General features: G+C 44.5%; 1 protein-coding gene across 2 annotated transcripts; it reads right to left on the reverse strand.

Annotated features, from left to right (window-relative positions):
* Positions 1–2,841: 2,841 nt before the first annotated feature.
* On the reverse strand, positions 2,842–18,646 carry LOC306925820 (uncharacterized protein). 2 transcript variants are annotated; one of them, XR_013790307.1, is made up of 11 exons: positions 18,498–18,646; positions 16,055–16,117; positions 15,199–15,348; positions 12,992–13,114; positions 12,284–12,478; positions 10,957–11,076; positions 9,932–10,081; positions 5,477–5,623; positions 4,354–4,398; positions 3,302–3,364; positions 2,842–3,199 (listed from the first exon to the last, which is right to left on the reverse strand). XR_013790307.1 is itself a non-coding variant. In XM_079504921.1 (10 exons), the coding sequence occupies exons 1-9, from the start codon at positions 18,630–18,632 to the stop codon at positions 4,378–4,380; spliced, it is 1,104 nt and encodes a 367-aa protein (XP_079361047.1). In that variant the 5' UTR covers positions 18,633–18,646; the 3' UTR covers positions 2,842–3,364; positions 4,354–4,377. The 2 variants fall into 2 exon arrangements, 1 of the variants encoding a protein (XP_079361047.1); XM_079504921.1 differs by having other exon boundaries at positions 2,842–3,364.
* Positions 18,647–19,085: the final 439 nt, after the last annotated feature.

Consider the following 19,085-nt stretch of genomic DNA (forward strand, 5'->3'; position numbering starts at 1 on the left):
TTTTTACTTCGTTTTAGTCGCCGAACATGTTTTGTTAGTTTTAGTCGACGAAGTCAACACTAATCCACGGCAGCCCTGAATTAAATTGAATTGACAGAACTTTACATTTATGTCAAATGATGTAAATCTTTCCCCCTAAGATACAATGTCACGAGGAAAATATATAGAGAATGTGTTTCCATTAGGAAAATAACTTTGAAAATAACTTTTATACTTGGCTGTTTAACAAATAACCACCAGCATCTTTATTTTGGCGTTCACCAAAATTAGCCGATCTACAAGCTCCCGACGCGTCATGTTGAGAGACATTTTGTAGTAGGCTGAAAACTCAAGTGATTCTGCTTTGAGAACCTCTGAGCTAGACGAACCCTATAGAGCGTCGCAGTCCCGCCCCCATCGCAGGCCCGGAAGAGAATTCCCCATTAACTTTCCCCATAGACTTTTCAAAAAGTATTTATTTAAAGTCGGACAAAGCCAACTCTTGTGACAAATCATGACAATAAACACAATGTTTTGGGCCGATCAAATAATTATAAAGGTACATTTTTATATATTTTTTGTATACCTAAAGTAGATTGTGAGCTTCGTTCCACACAGCCCCACCATACATAAGTCGAAATACTGAATGGTAAACTAAAGTATTTATACTTTCCTATGGTGGAGCTTTGTCTCCTCCTGTTTATCATTACATTGCCACCCTGGCCAAGAACTACGCTGGAAAGACTATCATCGGAAGTGGCGGAAGTGTTGCGTGTAAGATAACTACGTCACGCGGTGCGGCTGTGTTTACTAGTCCCCACCCAATGATCATTTCAGCGGGAATACATTTTCGGGAACACAACGCTGCGATTGGGGGGGGGGGGGGGGGGGGTTACACGGCGGAAGTCCCGCCTTTCGATAGCTTCTCTGCCTTAGGTTGTGACCAGGCTCTTCTTTTTCGCAGTTAAGTGAGCCTGGGACCGAGGCTATTACATTGCTGGACTCTTTAGTTCCCAGATGAGAGAAATGTCATGAATTCCATGCTTTGCCATCTCAATATTAGTGGAAAGAAATACCCGTAGAAGAAAATCCATCTTATTGCAATAATTAGCAAATGGACACATCCATAATGGAAGAGGATTAACAGCCGACACAAGGGTTGACACAGGTGGTCTCAGAGGCACTTGCCCATCAAGCATGTAGTCATGCTCAACAGGTCTTGCCCAGAAAGTAAATTGTCCATTAAAATGTAAAAGTAAAGTAAAAATGTATTCATAATTCTTTCGACCGCGGTCGAGATCATGGATTTCACAATGCCACGTCAGACTTTCCGGTCCTTCATTGCCATCCCCAGTTCCTGCTTACTGATGCATGTGTCCCTAGCGATGACATCAGGGAGCGACAGTTTTCTACCTCTGGTCTGCTTTGAGGCAGGATTCCAGAGAAGGGAAGATATAACCTCATTGTCAGCTCTGTAGCAGTGGCCGGCAAACTGTGTTCTTCTGGATCGGACTAGTGAAGGAACACGGGGAAGGTTGCCATATATTAGATTAGTCGATGGGTGGCTATTCCAAGCTAGAGATTTTGCTCTCATTAGAAGGCGGGTGTAAGCGCCATCCAACAGTTTCTCTAATTTCTTTGAAAGTGTCCATGCCTCGGAGCCATAGAGTAGAATCGGCTCAACGGTCGTCCTAAATATTTTTACTTTGAACATCTTACTAAGCTGGGATGAGCAGATCTTATGCATGTCATTGCAGGCTGACCAGGCTATACACATAAAATGTACTACTACTACTGTATTACTGTTAAATTTAACACTTGTTTTTACTTTCTGGGGCTGTGCAATGAAAAGAAATGCCTCATTTTGTATGCCAAATACCTACATAGCTATGAATATGGTTCACACTTGTTATTTTACATTGTGTGTACAAGAGTGAAAACAGCACATGATAGGTAAATGGTGCTCTTATTTTACATTCCAGACATGTTCAGGTTTTTAGACAGATATCTCATGTGTTTCTCAAACAAGTACTTGCCCGATCGGGCAACCTGAAAGCATACTCCACCTCCCCGAAGGTTTAATTTACCTGCCAGGGGCAGGTGGGCAACGCTGAAAGGCCTATAGAGTATGCACATGCATGATTTTCCCATCAGGACACGCCCCCCTCATCTAGACTGAGTGGCAAAACATTGAGCAGTATGGAGCGTTGGAGTTTAGAAAGCGCTCGTTGGAAATCACTCAACCGTCCTGCGTACCACCCGTTTCTAAATGTCACATAATGCAGGAGGCAGCAAAATGTTGTGTTATTGAAAACAAGCACTTCCAAACTGACAAAATAATCAAATGCAGGGCATTTCTTGGCAGAAAGTAGCTCATAACGTTTCTATGGTGGATTTTTATGAAACAAATACTTTGCAGATAGAAAGAGGATAATTCAAGCTTTTCGTACAGCTGCAATGTTGGTGAGTTTAACATTGTTTAATGCAATCAGACAGGCCTTTTCTGTTTGGATGAATGGGCTGTCAAGGCCAGAAAGTAGTTTTTTGCCACTCAGTGGGCGTTCCCGCATAACTTCCAGGTACGATGATGTCACACGCATACCCTCTATTCATAGTCTGGATTTTCGGTGGTGAGGTGACCACCGCTCCGGTGGTGAGGTGACCACCGGAGCTGTAACAACGTGGAGCGGTGGTGAGTAAAAACAGAGAGAAGGGCTGGGGAGAGCAGTGGTTTGCTCTTCACCGCGGCTTGTGACGTCATGTTGTAGTTCGGTGGTCACTTCACCACCGATAAATCAGACTATGAATAACGCTTTAGTCTCAACCCCTGCAGAACATAATAGTCACCGTCACACAAAGCACTTCCACTTCCGACAAAGTTTTATTCACAACCAAAACAAAGCGTTTTCCTCCAACATGAGGTGCATTCACCTTCATAGGCTTTGCAATCTTATTGCACAGACCATGCCAACATAATATCTTGTCTACTCGTATGATCTATACTCGTATGACAAAAAGCACAAATAGCTACCTACAATCAATGATTCTTTCTTTTCTCTGAACTTTTAACAATGTTTAACACACATTTTGAACAGAAGGCAGATGGGAGAAAAACAAAGAGAAAAACAAAAACTGCCAAGGAAAAAAAAAAACCACACAACACTCTGGAATACAATACGTTAGCCTGGAGCTTCAACACTCTGGAATACAATACGTTAGCCTCCCATGTCCAGGCATGGAACAGGGACCTGGAGCTTCAGGGGTTTTGGAATACAATACGTTAGCCTGGAGCTTCAGGGGTTTTGGAATACAATACGTTAGCCTGGAGCTTCAGGGGTTTTGGAATACAATACGTTAGCCTGGAGCTTCAGGGGTTTTGGTGGATCTGTAAAACAAAACAAAATAAAAACATGGAAACTGGTTAATAGAAAAATACTCTCATGTACAAACTTTAACGGAGATTGTCAACCCATAAGAGTTGCAGTTTGATATGCATGAGGCCATTTGATACTATTAGAATCTGTGAGTGTACAAATGGAACAAAATGTGGTTGCATTGAAACCACACCAATGTGCAACTCCTTGCAACCAAACGGTTGCGAGTAGACGCATGTAGTAACTAGGGCTTTAAACAACTAGTCGACTAGTAAATCCACTAGTCGACCTTGTTGGTACTAGTTGACTAGTTAAGAAAAAATAAAAACTTTCCCCCCGTTTGTAGGCCTCAAGATCAGCTAGATTCGTTATAGTCACCAATGTACAGTTCTTTTAAATACAATTATTAAAATAATAATAATAATAATGGTAGGCCTAGTTAAACAACTAGTCGACTAGTAAACTAGGCAACTAGTAAAAATCACTAGAAGTGAAAGCCCTATTGCAAACAACCACCGTGCTCCTTTGAATTGAATCACTAGCGTCGACATGCAGCGACACGGGCCACCATGCTTCCGACGTGCAACAGGACGTATCACACCGCTGCGCCGAACGCTAAAACCGTTTTGTTGCGTCTTGACCCATTGGTGTGGTTTGGGCTTTAAGGAGCCACTTGGAACCCCCTCAAGGAACCACGAGGGTCCCTGGAAGCCGTGATTTGGCCGCCGACCCCCATCTGAAAATGTGTTGTTCCAGGGACCCCCCCAGTAGCAAAGATTTGAGTTAAACGTTCGCTCTGAAAGAATATATTCAAACATTTGGGACACATTTTCACGATTCTTCAAAAATAGCAGACCTACAAGTTCATAGCTTGTAGATCTGCTATTTTTCAATAGCTAAAGCATAACATAATGCTAACACCAAAAGGGGTTCCCGCCCCAAAATGGGTTAACCCGATGAGTCCCAGGAAGTAACCAGAATGTTCAGAGATGGACCGTACCTTGTTCTGTGTTCCGTGGAGTCTTCATTCTCTCTGCAGCAGAGTCTGGAACACATGTTGACAGTGTCACATATAAAGTAGCTAGGCTAAAACGCTTTATCACAGACCCATAGCCTTATTTATTATTCACAAAGACCATGCAGACATGTTATTTTGTCAACTCGTATGCCCTATACTCGTATAGAGGGGGCGGGGGCGGCTCAGGGGTAGAGTTTCCGGATGGTAACCACAAGGTCGCCAGTTCGAACCCGGGTCCTTGAGCAAGACACTGAACCCCTAATTGCTCCTGATGTGCTGGTTGGTGCCTTGCATGGTTTCCGCCGCCATCGGTGTATGAATGTGTGTGTGAATGGGTGAATGTAATGCACAATCTATGTAAAGCGCCTTGGATAAAGGCGCTATATAAATGCACCATTTACCATTTTATGAAAAATAGCAGAAATAGCTGCCGACCTACAATCAATGACAGATTTCTTTCACCCAGTGTCAATTATCTAATGTAATCCTGGGCTCTACACTCACTCTGCCAAGTGCCAACCTGGGGAGAGCAACAGACTGTCCTCATGCTTCCTTCAATGCATGAGGAGTCCACGCCGCTTCTTTTCATGTGAAGGGGGAGTTTCCCTGGTTGGACGTAGCGCGTGGAAGGAACACGTTATTCCAACCAGTTCCTTTCCCCTCCATCAGGCGCCCCAGCTGGCCAGGGGGAGGCAGTTTAGAGACCAGGATCACTGCATGTTATTTTGTGAGGGTAACTACCCTAGGTTAGGGGACACAGGGAGAACATGCAAACTCCACAAGAAAGATGTGCCATTTTCAAAACTTTCTGAAACATTTATTTTTAAACAATGTTATATTGTGTGCTTCACAATAATGCAACATGTGGAAGTTAGCTATGATTTTGTGGATTTTTGTGATCTTTGGCACCCTCGCAAGAGGGCAAAGAGAGTGGCTCCTCGGGCTGGGAGCCACTGGTTAAGAGCATGACAATACCTCCAGGGTATGGCAATCTACCATTAAAGCATGACCACCCCTCCAGGCTATGGCATTGAGACTCACCATGTAGCGTCCAGTGCGGTAGCCACACATGACCACCCCTCCAGGCTATGGCATTGAGACTCACCATGTAGCGCCCAGTGCGGTAGCCACACATGTACCAGGCCTGCAGCGTGGTGGAAAGGGTTGCCACGGCGACCGCGTCAATGTCCTTGCTGTGTTCCATCGCCAACAGGGGAGGAGGAAGAGGAGGACAGTTGCAGGTGACAGAAATCTGTAAAGGAGAACAACTTGTGGATAACTGCATAAAAATAAAAAAAAGAGTTCTACAATAAGCCAGTGTTCATTTCGGCGACTAAAACTATGAAAAAGAACGTTTGTCCGTCGACTACGCTTTTTCCACTGACGACAACTAAAGCTATGATCCATCCATCCATCCATCTTCAACCGCTTATCCGTAGTCGGGTCGCGGGGGCAACAGCTCCACCAGAGTGCTCCAGACTTCCCTCTCCAGAGCAACATTAGTGACTTCATCCTGGGGGATTCCGAGACGTTCCAAGGCCAGTGAGTCGATGTATTTCCTCCAACTGCGCCTTGGTCTGCCCCGGGGTCTCCTCCCAGTGGGACGTGCCTCCAGGACCTCCCTAGGGAGGCGCCCGCGAGGCATCCTAACCAGATGCCCGAACCACCTCAGCTGACTCCTTTCCAGGCGAAGGAGCAGCGGTTCTACAAACTAAATATGCTGACAATTTCATCAAAAATAACAACTAGACTAAAAGGTTAGGGAAGGACTAGTGGAGAAGAGATCTAGTAGAACTAAGAAGTTATTGTATGCATGTAATCATTGTTATAGACTATAGAGTGTTAGAGTGGCTTACTCATACTCCAGTATTAGGTAGGGCTGTCAGAACAAATTTCATAACATGAAAGAGATTCGAAAATGAAAAATAAAAATAAAATACATATTCGAATGCTAAAATTGCCATTCGAAAGTAGCTTTTATCATTTATTAATTCTATTTTCTATTTTTATTTAGTTTTATTTTACCTGATCACTTAATGTATTGAATAACGAATCTACCACTGTTGAATCGGCCCGGCCGCTTCTTGCCTTCCAGCCATATAGAGCGTCGCAGTCCCGCCCCCTTTCATGACGACGCCAGGCCCAGGAAATGAATCCCAATGCATTTTCCCCATAGACATTTCAAATAGTATTTATTTAAGGACCTTTTAAGCGTCGTACGAAGCCAACTCGAGTCGTGACAAACAACACACAATATTTTGGACCAAACAAAAAATTACAAGGAAGAAAAACAACAAAAAGTGTTGTAACCTGCCGTTTTTTTCTACTTTATAATTCTTTGTTTGGCCCAAAACATTGTGTTTATTGTCATGATTTGTCATGACAAGAGTTGGCTTTGTCCGCGGCGTAAACGTCTTTAAATAAATACTTTTTGAAAAGTCTATGAGGAAAATGAACGGGGTCTCTCGAGGGGGAGGGACTGCGACGCTCTATAGAGGAGTGAGTAACTTCCGTTGAAATGAATAGCAGGGGGCGGGGCTGTTGCTACCGGTCCTACTCTACAGTGTTGTTTTCGTCGACTAAAACCAAGACGAAAAATGTCCGTCGACTACGTTTTTCCACTGACGAAAACTACATGGAAACTAAATGAAAACTAAGCTATGATGACTAAAACTAAGACTAAATATACTGACAATTGTGTCAACAAATAAAAACTAGACTAAAAGGTTAGGAAGGGACTAGCGGACAAGAGATCCAGTATAAGTCATTTTACAATTAGTTGCATGCTGATGCCGTCGTAATACATTATGACGGCATCAAGGCCCGCCAAAATACATTTTGTTCGACTAAATCAACTGCAGATTTAGTCGACTAAAATCTTATATTTAGTCGACTAAAACTAGACTAACACTAAAACATTCCAGGTGACTAAAATGTGACTACAACTAAATGAAAACTATGACTAAAATCTAAATTTGCTGCCAAAAACAACACTGCTACTCTATCAAGTGGAATAGTCGGGCGTGAGTCGGACTACAAGCAGGAAGCAGCAGCACGTAAACAAAGGCAGACAAACATGACTGGAATGAATGGCTCAAGAAAGCAACGGGATCAGATGGATCGATCACCGCACCGGAGAGCACTCGCCCAGTAGTTTGCATTGCACAGTGCAGTCAGTGCACTATTTCCGAACGCGGTGATGAGTGGAAGGTTTTTGGATTTCCATCCAAAAACGGGAAAATTAACATCAAGAGAAAACGCAATGTATTCATTGCTGGCCTGCTCATCGTGATATCCAATCATTCTGTTAAAATTGAGAAACAATTGCTGTATTGCTGCTGGTGGTCTGGAATCTGGAGTTGTCCCGTTCATGATAGACTGACTAGTGACTACTCACTACTGTTAACCCATTTTGACCTGAGATCAGATTCTAAAAATGTCTTCTATATCCTTCTATTTTCTGAAAAAGCTATGTTTCTATGTCAGTCGTTCTTCGATTTTTCAAAAATAGCAGACCTACAAGCTCGTAGCGCGGCACTCGGTGCCGTGCTATGAGCGTATAAATCTGCTATTTTTCCATAGCTAAAGCATAACATAATGCTAACACCAAAAGGGGTTCCCGTCCAAAATGGGTTTTAAGGTGGTTGCACACTGGACGAGTTTTTCGGAAAACCTATGGAGAAACGCCGCTAAACATCCGAAAAACACAGACCTTTGTGTGGGGACCTTTACTGTCTACAGTCTAAGAAAGAAAGTATACTCTAAGTTCACTGTCTAAGTGCATTATTAATCTGTGCACTGTGCTCAATAACACACGAGTTATGAAACGCTATAAAAAAATTCTGTGACAACCATGTCGTGTTGAAAAAAAAAATCACACCCGTGTGAACTGAGTGGTGCAACTCCCCCCCCCTCCCCTCTCCTCTCTCTCTCATTAGCAGGCAGCAAGTGCAGCACTATCTCTCTCCGTTTCTGGCACAACAGCGCCACTTTTGGTAGTCATTGGTACGCATGCTCATAGTGACAGTCACATAGGTGAACCAAGGGGCCAGTGAGGCTATTCAACGTTGAAGCTCTCCTCCCTAGTGGTAGGAGGAGGGACTACAGGCGGACCCGTGGATTCATGACCGGGAAACCCCGTGCAGCTGGGCTTTAACATTGAGCGCTCGGTTGCACTTCCGCATTTGACCACCAAAATTTGGTGGTCAAATGCGGAAGTAGACCTTCTGAGACGGTACTTCCGGCAGTCTTCCGGGTGCTTCAAAACGCCACTGAGCAACTTCCACTGACATGAATAGCTGGGGGGGGCGGAGCTTCGCGCCAGTTCAGTCTCTATCCTTTTATATACTCTATGAGGTTAACACATGTACATGGACATTGCTGTTCCTTGGAGTGGTTGCACCACTCAAAAAAATAGCTTTGGGTTTGGATGGGGGGCCCTCTAGTGGACAGAACGTGCATACAAAAAACCTTGATATTCTGTGTATAGAGGGGTATTTCGGTAGCCTGGCGCGGCCAGACTCATAGCGAGGGTTCACTGATGTTTCCTCCCCGCATATGAGTCTGGACTCGGGCTCATTGACAGAGTGTATGCGGAAGCTGGAGAAATCAGAAAATGACCGGGGCCAATCGGGCCAATCAGTGACTGCGTTTCAACGGCTGTCCGTACAACAGTGAAAAGCAGCCTCTGATTGGTTCATGTGTATATGGTGACGTAACATTCATGCTGCAGGACTTTCAAAACAACAATGGCTGCCCTCAACGCAACAAGTTTAAAAGTTTACACAGAAACGATAAGAACAGCAGTTATTTCAGATATAGACTCTGACATATATCCGACATATCTCGCTCACGTATAAAGTAGAAACTATTAAACAGACCTTGTTGTTTTTAGCGTGGTTGCCGTGGTATGAGGAGCGGACCAGCGCACTGTGTGGTGACGTCAGCTTTTTGTTACGCTGATTGGCTAGATGGATCTGTCTGTCAAGGCAACTACTAACGCCCACTTTTCAAGCTGCCTATGGCCGAAGTCCAGACTCATATGCGGGGAAGAATCTTCAGTGAATCTCCGCTATGAGGCTGGCCAAGCCAGGCTAGTATTTCGGTAGGCCATAATGAGCTAAAATGAATGATGTCGAATGTTAATTATGTCGAATATTTTCAAATGTTAAAAATAATAAAGCAATGAAATTCGAATGGGATTATAGAGGTGAACTGACAGCCCTAGTATTAGGTGATAAGATGACCATCGAAACAGTAAAAACAGAGATGTTTGGGGTGAGCGGTGAGTCTCTTTGGGGTGAGCGGTGAGTCTCTTTGGGGTGAGCGGTGAGTCTCTTTGGGGTGAGCGGTGAGTCTCTTTGGGGTGAGCGGTGAGTCTCTTTGGGGTGAGTCTCTTATCACCGCGGCTCAGTGACGTCATGTTGTATTGTCCCTTATCACCCAAAGCTGGAGTATGCATAGGCCATAACAGTAGTCTCATGTCATTGGGGGGTCCCACCTGGAAATGAAAACGTTTGAGAACTAATTAATGAACAGGTAAGATAAAAGGTCACGGTACCATGTAGCGTCCCGTGCGGTAGCCACACATGTACCAGGCCTGCAGCATGCCGGAGAGGCTCGCCATGGCAGAGTCCGAATCGTTGCCGCCGTCTTCCATGGCCGACAGAGTGGGAGGACAAACGGGATGCGCGTTGTAGCTGACGGAATCCTGCAGAGGAGAACAACCACTTCAGATTAGAATAGAAACACGAGAGATGAATCTGATCCTAGACCAGCAGGATTCATGTTCAGAACATATACTTTTAGCCAACTGTTAAACCGGATTGTGTGCACGTGGGTGAGATCAGCCCTCAGCTACTTCTGACAGAAATACAAGGGGTTGGCCCATTCATCCAACCAGTCACTTTGAGTGGCACCACACAAAGCCACGGGTGAACGTGTACTGTAGGCTTCCCTCACCATAATTTCTGACAGAAGGCGCCGAGGGCCGATTTCACCCAACACCGAATTTTGTTCTGACAGTTTCGACAGGCTACGGGCTGCAAACGCAGTTAGCCACATACACGCACACATGCACATGTCTAACTCATCGGAGATTTTTAGCGAGTCAAAAATAGCAGATCTACAAGCTCGCACCGCACGCTGCAAGCTTGCACATCTGCTATTTTTGGCAGATGTACAAGGCCTTTGTAGAATTGGCCTCGGGTCTTAACCCATTCTGAACGGGAACCCCTTTTGGCGTTTTAAGCATTATGCACTATTGAAAAATAGCAGATCTACAAGCTCATAGTGCGGCACTCGGTGCCGCACAATGAGCTTGTAGATCTGCTATTTTTTGGCGTGTTGCCATAAATTGTGAAAATGTGGCGCAAATCTTTGAATGTATATTCTTTCAGAGCGAATGTTTTTAACTTAAATCTTTGCTTCTGGTGGGGTCCCTGGAACAACATATTTTCAGGTGGGGTTCGACGGGGCCATTACATATATTTTTGGGGGTCCTTGACATGAAAATGTTTGAGAACGATTGACAGTGATTTGTAGAATGGTCCTCAGGTCTAAATGGGTTAATGGTCTTGGTCGGACCTGTGCAGTGGTGACGGGTTGAGGCGTTACTGGGTTGGCAACCGGTTTCCTCTGGAAGCTCCTGCTGTCGGCAGGGTGTGCGTCAGCCTTGTAGCGGGACCTGCTGGGTCGGTCTCCAACCTCACACACACACACACAACAGAAAACACACAACCACACAATACAGTTGGGTGCCACCGATATTGTCCCTTATCAGTTGACCCATTTAGGCCTGACCTCAAAATTTAAAAAAATCCTCCAGGTTTCTGAAATAAATATTTTCACGATTTTTCAAAAATAGCAGACCTACAAGCTCGTAGCGCGCCACTCGGTGGCGCGCTATGAGCTTGTAGATCTGCTATTTTTCAATAGCTAAATTATAACAATGTTTAAAACACCAAAAGGGGTTCCCGCCCAAAATGGGTTAACTGTCCTTTTGCGCAGATCACGCAAACCTCAGCAAAATTAAAGGACAATATCGATGGCCTCCAACTGTAGATTCAAATGCTGACGCAGTTCATCCATAGAGACGTTTTGGTTGATTTGCAGGGTGTTTACTTCATCTTTTTCAGTCAGTCTAGAGAAGAGCCTAGTCGTAGTAGGAGCATTAATTGGTGTGCGGACTCTTTTTTTATTCTTAGTGAATTCAAAGGGCTTTATTGGCATGAGAAAACATACGTTTACATTGCCAAAGCAAAAAAAGCACAATACAACAATACAATACATCAAAACTAAATGTATGTACATTTGAAAGTCAGAATCTTCAATAAATCAATTTCTATGTACCAAGATCACTCGATGCAGATAGTGCAGGAATACACACAATGATTAGTCTTTAGGGTGGTCGTGTTCCATTTGATAGCCTTCTCCTATCACAGCAGCTCACAAATCTTGCTGAGCTGTGTTTGCACGTTTTGGGTCGGCCACGGTGCTCAGCTATTATGCCACAGTGTATTCTCTGTTTAGGTCTAGTTTCCTCTGTAAACTAGACTCAGTTTGTTCCAGGGCCAGCTGGCTGAGGGGGCATCTCTCTAGAGTTTTGTTGTGTGTGCGAGTGCCTCGTTATGGAGTGCATCTGGGTCAATTTATTTTAGGTGGTTGTAGAATTTAAGCGCTCTTTTTTATTTTGATTATGAGTGGATATCGTCTTAATTCTGCCCTGTATGCATTATTTGGCGTTTTTCGCTGGGTTCGGAGAATGGATTTGCAGAATTCTGTGTGTAGGGTCTCAGTTTGGCGTTCATCCCACCACCCACTTATACTGTCACTATCTTTGAACCAGCGCCCAGCCTAGTGCGCGCCTGTTTTGGCCGTCTTTCGGCCTCTTCTTCGTCATAGTGCGTCCTACCTGCTGAACCGGGTAGGTCCTGCGGGGTCCGTGCAGCTCGTTAGGAGACAGCAGGCAGCTGACGTTGAGTTCCTCCTCGTTGTCGTACTTCTCGTATCGAATGCGACAGCGGTCACCTTTGACCCAGATCACCACGGCGGGGTACGCCATCCCATCGTCAGAAAACACGGCCCGGCACCGGGAGCCTGGACTCCACTGAACACACACACACACACACACACACACACACACACACACACACACGACACAACAGGTCAGAAAACACGGCCTGGCACCGGGAGCCTGGACTCCACTGAACACACACAAGACACAACAGGTCAGAGAACAGAGCTTGGACTCCACTGAACACACACAAGACACAACAGGTCAGAGAACAGAGCCTGGACTCCACTGAACACACACAAGACACAACAGGTCAGAGAACAGAGCCTGGACTCCACTGAACACACACAAGACACAACAGGTCAGAAAACAGAGCCTGGACTCCACTGAACACACACAAGACACAACAGGTCAGAGAACAGAGCCTGGACTCCACTGAACACACACAAGACACAACAGGTCAGAAAACACGGCCCGGCACATTTAACTAACAACTTCATCAATTAAAAGCAATTGCAAAAAATCTATAAATTTTTCCATGAATAAAACCACCAAACTACGGTATGAAACTGATGTTAACGAAGGTTAGTTGATCCTTATGCGTACCTTTAGCTGGGTTTTGGTCTCAGTCTCAGTCTCAGTCTGGACGTCGTCCTTGTCGGGTGACGTATGGCCCTGCATCTCGTCCGTGTGGCCGGTTTCCTCCGAGGTCGGACTGTCAGATGTTGCCTAAAACAACGACGACACATTAGTTAGGACGATGGCAACCGAAAGGCTCGCACGCTTGCACCAAAACACACCGGCTCCCAACAACAACGATCTGGTACCACACACTTTCAAAACAAACCTCCTTCTACAGCACTGCCACCCAAGTGTGGAATGCCCTGACTAGACTCCCTCCCTCAAAAAAATCCAAATCCCTGGCGTCCTTTAAAACAGGCCTGAAAATCCACCTTTCAGCATTACATGCATTACATTACATTACATTACAGTCATTTAGCAGACGCTTTTATCCAAAGCGACTTACAATAAGTGTATTCAACATAGGTAGGGAACAAAAACTACTAATCACCAGAAGTCTTTAGTGCATTTTCTGCAAAAACAAGCAACCAAGAGTATACCTAGCGCTAAGGTAAAAGTGCAATATATCAGCTACCTATTTCCTTAAACAGATGAGACAAAATAGCTAAATCAAATGAGCATGAGCTAAAACAATTAAGTGTATCGACTAAACAAGATCCAATAAACAATACAACAATAGAAAACAAGCGTTCGTACAACTAGTTAACAACAAGTAGGTCAGGCAGAGAGGAAGGGAGAGGACTTGATAGTAGTCTAGTGATTAGTGTATAATATATTATATAGTATAGTATGTATAGTTTACATAGATACTCCACTGTTACGTTCTTAGTCTACGCATGATTCATGATAACTACTTTTTATATATGTGATGTATGCCATGCTTTTGTTATTGCTTAATGTAAGTCGCTCTGGATTAAGAGCGTCTGCTAAATGCCTAAATTGTAAATTGTAAATTGTAATTACCCCGCCTATAACCCCCTTCTTTGTTCCCCAGCCTGTACATTTCTTTTGCTATTTTTACCTTTCATGATGATTTGATTTTCGTTGTTATTTTTCATGTCATGATTATGAATTGAATACACAGGACCCGAATGGAAACAAGACCGCAAGGACTTTTTCCGGTGATCCCATTGGACGTGTGTTTGACTGTACCCTGAACTGATTACTTTTCTGTTTGACTGTACTCTGTACTGATTACATTTCTGACAATAAAGTATTCAATCAATCAGCTTCACTGAGGAATATGTTTAGGGTCAGGCAACGTGGTTGTGGCCGTCGCTCGCTGCCTGCTTTCTACTAACGCTGCAACGCATCGAGAGACAGACAGGCTGACAGGCAGCCCAGAGCATGCAGGCAGAGCGTTCCACGGGATGGTTATATATTTTATAAATTAGACATTAGGCTACATTGCCGCGGCTGCCGCCTATCACAAGGCATTTTATTTACATAATGGTTTTACATTCACCAGTCGCTGATGAGCAGCGCTTTGTAGGCGAGGAGGGAGGCTTGTTCAGGAACTCCATTATATCATATATGGCTCTGCATCAATGTAATAAACATATGCGCTGTGAGCCAACGTGAGCCATGATGTCATAAGTTTTGCGGATTCACCGTTTTGCCCGTTTACACGGAGAAGGGATAAAACGGCGTTCTCAAAGATTTACACTCTGGAAGGTGTTTTCACTTTGTTGTGTTTTCACCTCCTGAAAACACCGTTCTCGTCTAAAAAGGGACACCAGCAAACGATACTTTATTTTGCCGCTTTCTATGAACACCGTTCTCGTGTAAAGACCGCCTAAAAGCGTCGAGTGCGTGCATGAGGTTCCAAATGGAACCAAACTGAGATTTGGGCCCCCATTTAGACCTGACGTCGAAATTTAAAAAATGTCTTCAAAATCGTTTTTGAAGTTTTCAGTTTTCTGGACCCCAAAAATAGGCCACCGAGCCCCATCTGAAAATATGTTGTTCCAGGGACCTCCCCCAGAAGCAAAGATTTGAGTTGAAATTTTCACTCGATTTTTCAAAAAGAGCAGACCTACAAGCTCATAGCGCGCCACCGAGTGGCGCGCTATGAGCTTGTAGATCTGCTATTTTTCAATAGCTAAATTATAACAATGTTTAAAACACCAAAAAGGGGTTCCCGCCCAAAATGGGTTCAAATGAAAAGGGTTGAAAGGCACTGCTCCAGCCGAAGGTTAGTTGATCATTATGTGTTCGTGCTTCTCCTATACCTTCAGCTGAGCGTCGGCAGCATCCAGAATCCGGACGTCCTTCTGTGGTGCCATGATCTGGACATTCTTCATCTTCTCCATGATCTGGGCCACTATCTGGGCGGTTTCATCTGAGCTCTCACCATCTTTGACACCGTCGTCAGATGTTATCTGCACAACAACAACAAGAACAAGAAGACCTTTCATCATCAACATTTTTCGACCGCGGTCGAGATCATGGATTCCACAATCCTACGCCAGACTTCCCGGTCCTTCATTGCCACCCCCAGTTCCTGCCTACTGAAGCGCCTTTAGGTTGTAAAGACCACATATCATTGGCAGCCATTTTGTGGTTGCCACAGATCAAAAAGCCCATTAATTTTTTCCTCCATAGAGATTTTTCTTTTCCGAATATTTATACGAATTATTTTAAGCCGGGGACCAAGCCATCCAGACTCCTGGTTAATCCTTAAAACATGAAAAACGCAAATAAAAGGTTACTTATTAGGGGTGCATAGGTTAGGTTTAGGTGTGCTGCCCCATGGGAGGTTAGGTTTAGGGTGAGGGTTTGACATAGGTTGTAGTTGTAGGACGAATGACTGGTCTAACCAATGACTAGTCTAAACCAAAAACAGTCTAAACTAAGTACTGCACCCACTTATTAAATATAGTACTGTATGTAATATAATTTAATACATATTTTTGAGATCGGACACACACACACACACACACACACACACACACACACACACACACACACACACACACACACACACACACACACACACACACACACACACACACACACACACACACACACACACACACACACACACACACACACACACACACACACACACACACACACACACACAACCTCCTTTTTGATGTCCTCAGTGGAGTTGATCAGATGTACCTCCTCAGTGCAGTGCACCTCCTGCTGCATTGTGGAAACAGAGTTATAATGTTATATTCCATGTGAGGAGAAAACAGACAGACCCCATAAATGACCACCGTTTTAATGCATAATACTTTAACCCCATTCTGGACATGAACCCCTTTTGGTGTTTTAAGCATGATGTTATGCTTATTCACCAGTGGTCCTTAAAGACCACCAGTGGTCCTTAAAGGCCACCAGTGGTCCTTAAAGACCACCAGTGGTCCTTAAAGGCCACCAGTGGTCCTTAAAGGCCACCAGTGGTCCTTAAAGGCCACCAGTGGTCCTCCACCAGTGGTTCGAGGGTTTGAGGGGGTTCCAGGTGGTCCCCCAGCTAGAAGACCACCAGTGGTCCTTAAAGGCTCAGTGGTGAGGTGACCACCAAAGTACAACATGGCGTCACTGAGGTGACCACCGAAGTACAACATGACGTCACTGAGGTGACCACCGAAGTACAACATGACGTCACTGAGGTGACCACCGAAGTACAACATGACGTCACGAGCCGCGGTGAAGAGAAAACCACCGCCACCGCTCCAGCCCCTTCTCTGTTTTTACTCACCACCGCTCAACGTTATTTCAGCTCCGGTGGTCAGCTCACCACCGGAGGGGTGGTCACCCCACCACCGAAAATCCAGACTATGAATGAGCCTTGAGGGGGTCCCCAGCTAAATGATGTGGAGAGAAGACCACCAGTGGTCCTTGAGGGGGTTCCAGGTGGTCCCAGCTAAATGATGTGGAGAGTTGGTAACCAAATGGACCCTTATGGGTCCAATCTTTGAACCCACAGCGTAACATTAAACCAAATGGACCGGTTCCAGTTTACGCTCTCAAGAGTTAGAATTATTGTTAAAATATCTGTATTACTTTAGTAAAGTCTACACAATTAGAGAATGTGGAAGGATTGTTATTTGTTTGCAGAATTACAGTACATTTCAAGCACAACTCATTAGAAAAAACTGTTAACTGTGAGTGGACGACACCATAAAGCATTACAACTTGTTTACAAGAGAGTCCACCGTTTTCAATTCATCATAACAAGTATGTTCATTGTTGTCAATAATAATACACGTTGTTCCCAAAGTCTTAAAACTATTCCTAAAAAATACATTTGAACGTGGTGGGGGTGGGGGTGGGGGGGGATAGATTTCCCTGATCTTGTGATTTGTAGTCTAAACCTTCTGCTGTAGCTAGTGGTTCCCAAACCTTTTCATGTCAAGGACCCCCAAATTGACTTTAATTAGCCCGCGGACCCCCATTTGAAAAGATATGCCAGGGACCCCCATACGAGAAGATTTGAAGGCTATGGCTCTAGCAGTGATTTTCAACCCGTTTAATTTCAAGGACCTACAGTTTGACATGTGGAACCAAATGGACCCTAATGGGACGCCATTTCTACACTCGCTGAGTTACAGACCCTAAGGGTCCTTTTGGTTCCAAATGATCATTTAGCTGGGGTCCCCCCTGGAACTCCCTCAAGGTCCCCTGGGGGTCCCCGGACCCCACTTTGGGAACCACTGAGCTACAGCACCCAACGAGAGCAGATCTGCAAGCTCACATCGTCATTGCAACATGACGTGACATGAGGTAAAAGTTGGCGACTTTAATGACTTGGGACATGAACGTAGACTTAGCGCAGGGTTTCATTAAGTGGCTCATTAAAACATTTTAGACTTTAGAACAGTGGTTTTCAACCAGTGGTCCACTATAGTGGTCTTTGAGGGGGTTCCAGGTGGTCCCCGCCAGGACCCCAGCAGCTAAATGATGGAGCTAAATGTATTAGAATTGTAATTTTGATCGTTTGCCTGTCGTGTCACCTCCTACGGTAGAGCATGGCATTGTGGTGAAAATCATGGAGTTTGGAAGCACTCGTCGTAAGTCACTGAACGACCCAGTGTACCACCTGTTTGGAATTTGCACATAATGCAGGAGGCAGCAGCTCTGCCCGTTAAAGAAAACGAGTGCTTCCAAACTGCAACACTTAGAAAAATTATCACCTGCAGAGGATGTCTTGACAGAAAGTAGCTCATAACATCTCTACGGGGGATTTTTATGAAAAACAAGTTTGGCAGATTGAAAGAGGATAATTCAAGCTTGGACTACAGCTGCAATGTTGGCGAGTTTAACGTCGTTTAAGACAAGCCGATCGCAAACGCAAATTAGATGAGTGGGGAGTCAATGGACTGGGTATTGCAACTCTAGATTCATCCCATTATAAAACAATCTAGAGTTGCAAATTGCGGATACAAGGCCACCATGCATCAAACGGTGGTCCGCTCTGTACGTGGTGGCCCAAACCAAATGGCGAATAAATAAACAAGGGGCCTTGATATGACAAGAGTTAAGTTGAAAACCACTTCTTTAGAAGACAGAGTTAACTTACCATTTCTACTTTAATAATATCTTTAGTATCTTCCATGGTGGTGGTGTAACTGTTGTTGACGCACGTTTCTCTGCCTCTCCAACTGCACCAGCTACAACATTCTGCAGCAACACCTGCCACACACTCTGCACTCATTACTGGAGGCAGGGTTGCCAGGTCTTTGCGAAAGAAAGAAATAAACAAGCAGGTCTATGAAAGTTTTTTTGAAAACAAGCCCAAAAGAAATGAGCAATTTGTTTGGGGATAAAAAAATCTTATTGGTGTGAGATTGTAGATCTGCTACTGTATTTTCAAACACCGGGGTGGGGGGGGGGGGGACATTTTCCCCTGGCACATTTTATAATTTCAGATGGGGGCCACGCTCATTTGGGGGACCGTCCTTGACATGAAAATGTCTGAGAAAGAACCACTGGTTTAAACAATAATAATAATAAAAAAAAACTTTTGGAAGCAAGCCCAAATAACAAGAAGAACGCAAGAAAGACGAAGGGGAAAAAAATCTATCAATATTTACAAGCAACTTTACAGAAAAACAAGCCCAAACTTATAATAAGCTGACCTGGCAACACTGATTACTGTCTGGACGCG

Source organism: Electrona antarctica, assembly GCF_951216825.1.
Source record: "Electrona antarctica genome assembly, chromosome: 1".
Taxonomy (NCBI): domain Eukaryota; kingdom Metazoa; phylum Chordata; class Actinopteri; order Myctophiformes; family Myctophidae; genus Electrona; species Electrona antarctica.

What these genes read in the sequence shown, in the direction of transcription:
- LOC306925820 (XM_079504921.1), bottom strand. Translation starts at nt 18,632, where the DNA reads ATGAGTGCAGAGTGTGTGGCAGGTGTTGCTGCAGAATGTTGTAGCTGG. An exon ending in AGACCAAAACCCAGCTAAAG is followed by an intron (nt 12,479 to 12,991) that starts GTACGCATAAGG and finishes GTGTGTGTTCAG; the next exon opens with TGGAGTCCAGGCTCCCGGTG. An exon ending in GGACCTACCCGGTTCAGCAG is followed by an intron (nt 11,077 to 12,283) that starts GTAGGACGCACT and finishes TGTGTGTGTGAG; the next exon opens with GTTGGAGACCGACCCAGCAG.